The following is an 11,415-nucleotide window of genomic DNA, read 5'->3' as shown; positions in this document are numbered from 1 at the left end:
GAATAATGCGAGACTTTATACCACTCGAACAACTATGGAAAAAAAAAAACATCAGGAATTGGGAGGAATCGAACTACTACCACACCTGGCATAGAAGTCGTCCCACGAAGATTGAAGCATGGTTTTCGATGTGCTGTGAACGAAAATGCGTCTACTCCATAAGATTTCCACATGCTGCCGCCCATGTAACCTGCACGAGATGACTAGACCACGGTTTAACTATGGTGAAAACAGGCTTTTATAGACCTGAGCTTGTGCCTTCAGATTATGTTTCGATCCATGGGCCACTTCCTGCGTGGAAGTAATTTCCAAAACTTGGAAGCTTTTGAAATGGGAATCACCAAATTCTTCGCATCAAAAATCAGAAATTGGTACTGCTGTGGGACAAAAAACCTCGCTCAAAGGTGGCTCAAGACCACAGAATCTAATGGCAGTATCTGTACATATGCTATGTACTGGACTACCTATTACATACATTCACACAACTCTGGACTCCATCCATCAACATGCAGACATCATGATGAGGGAAATCAAATTACTCGGAGAAAATTTTCCCTTCATTCATTCCATCACAAAATTCACTAGATCAGCTGAGTTACAACTGCACCACTCCACTTACTTACAAATGGCTTTTGAGGAACCCAGAGGTTCACTGCCACCCTCGCATAAGCTCGCCATCGGTCCCTATCCTGCGCAAGATTAATCCAGTCTCTATCATCATATCCCACCTCTCTCAAATCCATTTTAATATTATCCTCCCATCTACGTCTCGGTCTCCCCTAAGGTCTTTTTCCCTCCGGTCTCCCAACTAACACACTATATGTTGTTGTTGTTTTCTAGTGTCAGGTGTTTGACAATAAACTCATTTGATCTCTTGCACTCCAATATTTTTCAAAGATATTGTCATGGTCAGCCATTGAAGCACAGATTTTGAGGTGTTCCGAATTGATTTCTTGGTTTGAGTTGCACAATGGGCAGTTAGGGGACTGATACAGTCCAAATCTATGCAGGTGTTTGGCCAGTCATAGCCTGTTGCCAATCTAAATGCAGCTACAGACGATTTGCGTGGTAAATCAGGAATTAATACTCTGTATGCATTTCTGGATTTGCCCATATGTGCTACATGCCCTGCCCATCTCAAACGTCTGGATTTAATGTTCCTAATTATGTCAGGTGAAGAATACAATGCATGCAGTTCTGCGTTGTGTAACTTTCTCCATTCTCATCCCTCTTAGCCCCAAATATTTTCCTAAGAACCTAATTCTCAAACACCCTTAATCTCTGTTCCTCTCTCAAAGTGAGAGTCCAAGTTTCACAACTATACAGAACAACCAGTAATATAAATATTTTATAAACTCTAACTTTCAGATTTTTTGACAGCAGACTAGATGGCACCACTCCACTATTCTTTCAAGTGAAAACATTACTCACAATTTTAATGATATGTATGGAGGTTATAGGAATAAAAAATAACAAAGAGAATGAAGCAAAGTTTTCTAGTTTATTTCACTGAATGTATCTTATCTACATCTAACTGCCATCTACATATAAAGCATTTTCAAAATAATAATATATATTATCATCTTATTACTGTATGTAGTATTTATACACAGGAATCAGAAGCAATGTGTGATGTGACACAGTCAGCATGTGTTTCTTCCCCCTTTCTCTGAGAAGAGGGGCGAATAAAATGCAGAAGGGAGAGAAACACATCCACCCTCCACCTACAACCTTACAGTGGGCCACACACTTTGTTCAGTTGGTGTCAGTACTGCTAGTCCTCAACGCGACTTTTCTGAACAGTTTTTCAAATATGTATTTGCATTTCAAAATCAAAACATGTATTATTAGGGAACACATTTTCTCTCTCTCTCCATAAGGTATATAATAATGTAACAATTTTTTAACAATAGATATTCATAAATTCAGGTGTTCGAAAACTGTGATATATATCTTGCAAAAATAAATTTTGAAGAACTTGTCCTGGTAGTAGTACCAGCATAATATGAGTGAAAATATTAAAATCTAATTTAAATGTTTTACAGCAAGTCTAAAAAAAATAGAAAGTACTTTGGAGATCGAGTACAATAAATGGACGTGGAGAAATATGAATAAGTTTCGGATATTTAGGACTGAATCTATTTTTCTAAATATCAGTCTAATTTCAAATTTAAGTGGACAAAATATGAACTGACAGAACTTAATAATAATAATAATAATAATAATAATAATAATAATAATAATAATAATAATAATAATAATAATAATAATCCATGGTGCTACAGCCCATGAAGGGCCCAAACCGGCCAGCCTACTGCTGGCCTCACGTCCACATGCCAAAGCAGAGGTGGACGATCATCCAACCAGAATGGAGGTATTGTGTGGTTAGCACGATGATCCCCCCCAGCTGCATGAGGACTCGAACCAGCACGCATTCCGTAACGCGAGTCCTAGGCAGGATGCCTTAGACCATGATGCTACGGCGTGGAACTGAACTTAAGAATATATTATTGAAAGATTAAAAATCGTTCACATTCTGGCCTTCATTAACACTTATAAAAAAAAAAGACGTTGAATAAAAAATTATTTCAGTGTCACTTGAGAATTCAAATGACTGGTAAAGTCTGTTATAATAGCATAAAGTGTTTTTAGGCTGCAAGAGTTATTTTTTTATTCTAAAATCCGGGGCTTTGTTTCGAAAAATGGAATATTCTCCTCAAATTTTAAGAAACGAAAGCTACATTGGAGGCAATCACTTTCTGTTATGGTATATTAAATATAGCAAGAAATAGGAACGATGTAATAGCATTAAAAATTCGGAACAGAAACACAAAAGATTTTCAAAATAATTAATTAATTTAGGATAGGTACAGAAAAAAAATAAGATGCTACAAGTTTCATACGGATTTCAAAGACTGTTCAAAAGAGAGAGATTGCAGTGATGGTACGCAATTTTCAGATCCAGATTTGGAAGCAGCATTACGCAATAATAAGAAGTATGTGACACACATGTAAGGTTATGAGACTATTTTCAATACTGATACCAACATACAACTACAAAATTAGTGCACAATCTGAGGCACTTCCAACATATCAACCACCAGACTCCAACTTGACTCACACCTTCACGAACATTGAAATCATTGTACTTAAAGCTACGTTCTAATCCTCCGTTCATCAATGTTACAAATCAGGATTGTGCGAATTTCTCAATTTTAAATATACATGAATTCTTGGCATTTACTTCACACAGTTAACTATACTATAACGTCTGAAAAGTCGAAACTAATATCACTGTTCCACAATGGTATGATTTCCTTTGTTACAATGATATAAAATCTAGGTTTAGGTCTTTATAGGTCACTAATTAACTCACACATGAAGAGTACCTACTTAATGCTGTTTAGGCCAATTTAGAATATTAACATTTTTGTCGAGCATTATGACAAGTCTTAAGCATCTCCATCATATACAAGGGATAAGTAAAATAAAAGTAAATCCATGGCGCTACAGCCCATGAAGGGCCAAGACTGACCAGCCGGCTGCTGGCCTCACGTCCACATGCCGAAGCAGAGGTGGACGATCATCCAACCACTACGGAGGTATCGTGTGGTTAGCACAATGATCCCCCCAGCCGATATAGCTGGTTTGCGAAACCGGATTTTTGCTACCTATCGTAGCTTCCCAAGTGCATCATGATGCTGGGTCGGTACTGGTCCCATACACTGGCCGAAATTTTATGACAAAATTTTTTCCCCCATGAGGACTCGAACCATTGCGCATTCCGTAACGCAAGTCCTAGGCAGGATACCTTACACCGCAATGCCACAGCGCAAGACATACAAGGGGATAATGAAACCTAATGTTTCTGAGCAGTTTCTTGGTTAATATTTCTCCGATTTTGTAACTATTAAATTATCATTCTCTACGACTCACTATAATTATCTGTAAACTTGATACCAGTCGAATTGCCATGAAAGATTGGATTCATGTTTTTGAAAAATGTTTTTGTGCAATGGCTTTCCTATATAAAGGTGAACCAGAATTCTACCAACAAACTTTCACAGATTGTTCAGGGATGTTGGCTGAGTGTTTTGATATAAGGAACCTATGATCTCCGGTGACTTATTACTGAGTAATGTGCTATTGATGTGTTTACTTATAGCATGTCGTTTGGATGGTGATAAGATGGGTTCTGATAGATTACAAGGAAAAATTAAAAAGTAATGAACTAAGTTCTGAAGTGGTACTGTAATACTAATACAAAAATTACATTAATAATAAAACAAACCTTAGAACAAAATGCATACTTGTTTGTTAAACACTTCACTGTAGTACACTGTGTACTCTTCATCTCGTTTGAAGCAGCTGTTCAAAATGTTGACCGCCATAATCTCTACAGACTCCAGCCGACACTGAAATTGATCTGGTTGCAAGGATTCTTGCAGCCACTGAAGAGGTGCGCCATTCGCCTGAGATGCTAGAGCATATGCGACAGTCCACGGTGCGTCACTGTACAGTTTGTAGATATCATGGTGGTCGACATTTTGAACAGCTGCTTTAAACGAAGTGAAGGGTACACAGTGTACTGTACAGTGAAGTGTTTAACAAACAAGTATGCATTTTGTTCTAAGGTTAGTTTCATTACTCATGTAATTTTTGTATTGTTTGTATTACAGTACCTACTTCAAAACTTAGTTTTTTTGTAAACTATCAGAACTAGGATGACCAGACATCCTCTTTTATCCGGACATGTCCTCCTTTTCAGGCCTTTGTCTGGGGGTCCGGGCGGATTTTTAAAAAGTCAAGAAATGTTCTCCTTTTCGTAACTTGTATGACTGATATTTTTTAATTATCTGATTTGACGCCTTTCTCAAGTAATTTGCCTGTAGGTGGTAGCAGCATCGACGAAATATACTCTTTGCCAACGATCATAACTCTCTTTGCTCTTACTTGTTATGGTCGTTGCTTTTATATGTAGTTAACTGTAAAATCATTTTATATTATTAAGTTTTATCATAAGCATGCTATAATAAAATAGATATTGACATAATTTTAAGTATAATAAAGGCCTAAATCTGTATCTAAATAGGTATTATCTGTCCTCTTTAAAAATTATAGTTCCTTTGACTTTAATATGCAGCTAACTGCAAAATCATTATTACTTTTTTCATAATTATTTTGTAATAAAATAGCTATTAATATATTTTAAGTATGATATAAGCCTAAATCTATACTGTAAATACTTCGTAATAAAATAGAAATGTTATGTTTTACTTAACGACATTCGCAACTGCAGAGGATATATCAGCATCGCCGGATGTGCCGGAATTTTGTTCTTTTACATGCCAGTAAATCTACTGACATGAGCCTGTCGCACACTTAAATGCCATCGACCTGGCCTGGGATCGAACCCGCAACCTTGGGCATAGAAGGCCAGCATTATACCAACTCGCCAACCAGGTCAACAATAAAATAGATATTGATGTAATTTAAAGTATAATAAGCCTAAATCTAAATACATATTTTCTGTCCACTTTTTTCGAACGATGTCCTCCTTTCTGAAACTTTGTGTTCTCTTTTTTATCGATGTGAATCTGCTCACCCTAATCAGAACCCTTCTTATCACCATCCAAACAACATGCTACAAGTAAACACATCAATACATTACTCAGTAATAAGTCACAGGAGACCATAGGTTCCTTATAACAAAACACTCAGTCAACATCCCTGAACAACCTGTGAAAATTTGTCGTTAGAGTTCTAGTTCACCCTGTATATCACATTATAAAGATGTGAAACATACACTGTTTGAGATAACAACATTATTAACTCGAAAACGAAAATTTCATACAAAAATTAATCAGGAATTATTAATATTTTTATAGAGATAAAACGCATACTTGAAAGTTCTCTATTGTCTAGCTTCAAATAATCAACAGAAGTAACTAAAAATTTAAAAAACACAAAAAAAATTATTGTTTGAAACATGTTTCTTTAAAAAGTTCTGATGATTTTCTAAAGCTAAAGAACTGAAAACTTTTAAATGTTTGACGTAAGAAGGGCACTAAAAACAACAATTACTTGTCATCACTCTATACAATTCATTCATATACTTCTCTTCCACATATTATTACAACTATTCTCGTCACTTCTTCCAAAAGCAACTACTGATCTGAATGCTTTATGTATGCGTCCCTTTCATCTGAAATGATTAATCTTGTAAGATTCCACGAGGATGCAGAAAGCAAGAAGAAAGGGAAGAAAAATCGAAACACTATACAGGTACAGTAAGAAAAGACTGTACATCGCAGTGGAGTGAGGGATGATAAATTAAAAACAATTTGAGTAAATAATACGACAAATTTTATTAATACACACAATAATATATTTCCTCATTATCACTTCATAACAATATATTTAATTTTTTTATGAATTACTCCAAAATAATATATTCTTAATCTGGTTCTAATATTAAGCACATAGAATAACTAGATATTGTCATATCCTCATCAATTTGTGCCCCTTGTGATGTATACAGTAGAAGTAATTCAACAATCATCACAATGCCAAGAATTCTGTATGTATATTCTCTATTGCAAATTCATACTTCAAAAACTTACACTTAAAATATAAGGCATAGTTAAAATGAAAATTATCTGCCAATTTAAAATATTAACAATGTCTAAAATTTTACTCATTTTATAAATAAATTCCTACTTTCCGACTAGCACCAAAAAGCAAAAGAAATACCACACTTGCTATTACACCATCTAAACCAATGACATACATTCGATCTGGAACTAATGTAGGAACAATTAAAAAATGCTAGCCTTTCATTGCAATGAAAAGTCCTACAATTCATAGCTGCAATATCACAACATTAATTTTCAGAATACAAACTTTTAGATCCAAATTGTCTTCCTTATGAAGACAAAATTAAATAAAAAGCAGCAGATTTCTTAAAATTCACGAATGTCGCAATCACACAATCTTTTATTTATTTATTTTTGTTGTTCTTTTGTTTGCAATTAAGGACAATAATATTAATCTTTGAACATTGTCAATAAAACTACTCACTCCCACACTTATAAGTGTGCTGTTTATACAGCAGCAAGCTTACAATATTTTATATATTAATAGTTGTCTCTGAAATAGATTTGGTTTGAAGAGAAAAGTGGGGCATCGTCTTTACAGCTGCCTATAGGTTTAAATGTAACAAAGTCTGTCAATCTCTATAGCATGCTGCACCATGATGAGGTATATTTACACGTGGGGTGGGAGGACTCAACGTTTTCATTCAAGTCGAGTACATTTCCATTTCTTCTTAGGAGGGGAAGATGAAAGAGGGGCAGTGGCGTATGATAAAGAGTTCATGGAATAGCTACGTCTCTTAATGAGCCGATTTCTGTAGTTACAGATATGTTAAGGATAACCTAAATGATTTAAAACTTTCTGGATGATGCAAGGAATTGCGTTCTACATTCACAACCGTATCAACAGTGGCATAGGGATACGAGGGGAGCATTCAAAAAAGGGGAAAAACATTAAGAAGAATTTCTGCCTCTGGAGTATCGCAAAATGGAGGAATTGTAGATTGAATTGATGTTGTCTCACCATATAAGCCGCCACCCCATTCCACAATATAAGTTTACTGTACACTTAACATATTAAAACATAAATGCTTTGGACTAGTCAGATGGCAATTTCGTAGTTGTAATTCAGTCACATCCCATTATGAAACGAAGATAGTCTAATATTTGATAAATGCTGTTCAGAGAACTTTTTTATAATGTAAAATGCACGTACATTATTTCCGTTTGATACTTGTCTATATATTTACGTAACTTCATGATTATAGAAATAAAACTGGAGATGTTTTAAAATAGAGTACAGGTTTTGATTTGCATATCCATAGAAAAACTCGTTATACTGCTGTATCTATTTGGAAATAACTGTGGATTTTGAGAATCTTCAATGCTAAGAAATTTTGTTCATTTTCAACTTACGTTTATGCCTAATCGTGTTACCAATTAGGAATGTTAAGAATCTTGTAATGCACCAAGAATACTTCACACAGTATTGTATGATTTAACGAACATGGAATAATACTGCGGAAAATTAAAACCACTGTATAACAAAATTTACATGTATCATACTTCTATCTCGAACTAATGCGGAGCAAGAACAAAGAAATTTAGAAACAACAAAATTGGCTTCTTGCGCAATGTTTGGTCCGCATATATATATTTTAGTAAAATTTTACTGCATGTCTTGGTGTATTCTGAAAGAGTTTTTTAGCGACAACACATTGGAAACTAAAGCATAAGACTCCATATAGCACAAGGGGAATACAGAAAAGGTTAAATTATCAATTCACTGAATTAAATAATTAATAATTAGTATTCTGAAATAAACCTGTCACGAAAGACTTCAGAATTATTAAATATTTATAGCCGAAAATATACTGCTTCGAACATGAAGTTTGTTCATTTCACTACAAAGAGCAATGACGTGTATTTTACAAAGTGACTACTGTGAAATCTCACACTGTTAGAAAACTGCCATACATTTGTGCTTATCTCTCTTCCCTTTCATGTCAGTTTATTTTCTTCACAACAAATAAAATGGAATGATACATGTTCAATACAGTGGTAATAGAGGGGCGGCCTAGACTTGTTTTAGGAGTGTGAGTTTAAAGGATTAAAAACTAGTTCAGACTCTGAAAAGCTATGTAATGGGAACAGTTATCTCAGTGATTAAGCACCATGCCACACAGATGTATAAGAGAGGTGAAACAAAGCTTTCCCAGAAGAATACAATATTGTTATCAAGTTCAGACTCCTGATAATGTACCTTAGAAGTTACGGTTTGTGAAAGAACAGCTGTTTAACACGAAATACAAGGAAACTACCGGATAGTTCCGAGACATTTTGGCTCTCGGTATTAGACAAAACTATAAAAGAGGACGCAACTGGACACTAGTCCAGACACTTCTCAACTTCTTCGCACTGCTCTCTGTTATCTTTTCATTTCTCTATTTCTTACACTGAAAGAAAATTGCTTGATAGCATCAGAGTAGCATCATATGTGCTAAGCCTGCACTATGGCACTTATACACTGATTACATGAAAGCAGGGGAGTCCAATGCTAGAACTATTTGGCTGGCAAGCTAAGTTCACGTGTATATGAGCCAAATAATTACTTGTGCAAAAATTACAAACACCTTCAAACATTTTCCCGTTGGCATCATGGTGTATGCAAATCTTTGGGCACCCCTGCTGTAGAAGGATGGGATATCTTGTGATATGGATATGTTTTGACAATAAGAATGAATGGGTTGTTCTGTATTCTCAGACAACAGGCCACGAACATTTGAGAGAGAAAACACCCATTTGGGGGGTAATTCATGACCACATACTGTTCTGTACAAAATAAATAATCTGGCAAGTTTCAACTAAAAATAATCATATAACTCATTTTAAGTGATCATACATACAGCAATATCATCGTTTGCCTTTATTTTCAAACCTGTTGTGCATTCGAGAAGTGTCCCATTCATTCTGATTTAACAACTAGCTATACAGTTGGTATCACTGAGCATTAGTAAAAGTTATGGTATGAAAGACTGTGGAGTGGACGCCACTCAAAAGCACCGACCATCATTCACAGACCACGAGGAAAACTTAAACTATAACATTCGATCAGGAAGAAAACACACAATAACCTATAATGTTATTGTTTTACCAATAATATACATGGGCTGTACAAATCAGAAGGTACCGTACATAAGTATAGTTAAAACTCGTGCACCAAGTCAAAGAAAGTTATTTTTTGTAATACATACATTAGAAATCCCATTTAATCAAACATTCTGGGCTAAAATCACGACCTTACTTAAGATTAGCAATTGTGGGTCTCTCTTCCACTCATCCAATTCTCTTCCATACAAACAAAACCACGTGTAACGAAGTCATAAAATTAATATTAAAAGCATAAAAATCTCTCTTCACTTACAAATCCTGTTCCGCAAAATTACTAACCAGAATATAGAAACTGGAGAGAGTAAAATACAGTGACGATGAACCAGGAGAGACCACCCACAATCGCACAGACGTAATGTCCATTACCTGGAGGCAATGTTATGAGAGATTTTGCTGCAAAGCATGACGTCAGGGTCCATCAGAAACTGTCCTACCAGGAGACATAATAGTTAAGCTTACGATAAAAACAAGCAAACATCATATAAGATGCCTCACACTGCCCTCTGTTGCGTCCCACAACTAGTCACCAGAAATTGATGTTAATGCGAATAACAGAACTCCAGGAAAACTTTTAAAACAGCTGCCTTTCTTTTCTTTATTTTGGTGTTTAATGAGGGACAGATTCTTGGTAGAATTTCTGCTGCCAGAACATTTACAAGACTTTCATTGTCATAAAGTAATATGCATTTTATAAGGGTATTTTTTACACGGATCTTGCTTACAAACAGGTAAATAATACATATGCAACCCATATTAGTTCATACGGAGATGTGAAATTATGACTACATCTGTTCAACATCTCTTTGTTGGAGCAGATCTGCTTAGGCAACTAAGATTATGATGAGTTAAACCAACAGTGAGAAGAAAATTTAGTTTTCATCTACCAGAATCGGAGCCTGAAGATTTTAAATCATTTGATAAAGTACAGAAATAAGTCAGGTTTCAAAGGATTATTGTATAGCACACCAGTATTCGTTTTAGCTATGTGTCTAGAAGTTTCTTTTGTGGGTCAGAAGTTATGTTATTCGCATTACATTCTTAAATAAAAGAAGGGAAAAACGGTTAAGGGATTCTACTACCCCTATGAAGCTATGTCACTGTGTCCGATTTCCTGCACCATTTCAACAAAGAGAAGCACCACTGTTCTGTGCTGCCATCATGGCCAGTGAGAAGCTGGGAACAGTGAAGAAAGCAACAAGGAAACAATATAAACACTGCTCGAGGAAGAACAGCTGCAAGTTGCATGAGAGTATAACAAGAGCTGGGGCAACAGCCTCATTTGGTACAGTATCACATAACTGATTGTTATTGTACAAAGCAAGAGTATTTTTCCCCTGTGCAACTATTTCTAGTGAAGCTGAACAGCAGCGTTCAATCCATGTCAAGTTGCGGCATCTTAATCTGGGATGGCAGCACAGTTCATCCAGCAGAGTCAGGGAGTTCCATTAGAAGAGGCGAGCACGTCGTTTGAGGTCGTTCCGTCTCCACTGCGGCAAACGGTAGAACTCAACCCGGTTTAATTGAAGCACTGCCTCAAACTCTGTGTCGGACAGGTGACGCTATAAACAGACATAAACCATCGTTACATGGTCATCATCAACTACAACACTTATCCTTCTATGTAGTAGGTTACATTAAGAATTGTTGTCGG

The 11,415-nt window shown here is 35.7% G+C and overlaps 1 protein-coding gene across 9 annotated transcripts in view; it reads right to left on the bottom strand.

Annotated features, from left to right (window-relative positions):
* Positions 1-1,482: 1,482 nt before the first annotated feature.
* The window catches only part of Unc-115a (Uncoordinated 115a), a 609,469-nt gene continuing 599,536 nt past the window's right edge, over positions 1,483-11,415 (bottom strand). For all 9 annotated transcript variants that reach the window (XM_069843363.1, XM_069843357.1, XM_069843355.1 and 6 more), the window contains one exon: positions 1,483-11,323. In XM_069843363.1, the coding sequence (XP_069699464.1) occupies positions 11,210-11,323 (114 nt within the window). In that variant the 3' untranslated portion in view covers positions 1,483-11,209. The remainder of the gene's footprint in view (positions 11,324-11,415) is intronic.

This window comes from Periplaneta americana, chromosome 13, assembly GCF_040183065.1.
Source record: "Periplaneta americana isolate PAMFEO1 chromosome 13, P.americana_PAMFEO1_priV1, whole genome shotgun sequence".
Classification (NCBI taxonomy): domain Eukaryota; kingdom Metazoa; phylum Arthropoda; class Insecta; order Blattodea; family Blattidae; genus Periplaneta; species Periplaneta americana.
Note: the sequence above shows the minus strand (reverse complement) of the source record. Positions and strands in the feature narration are given on the sequence as shown.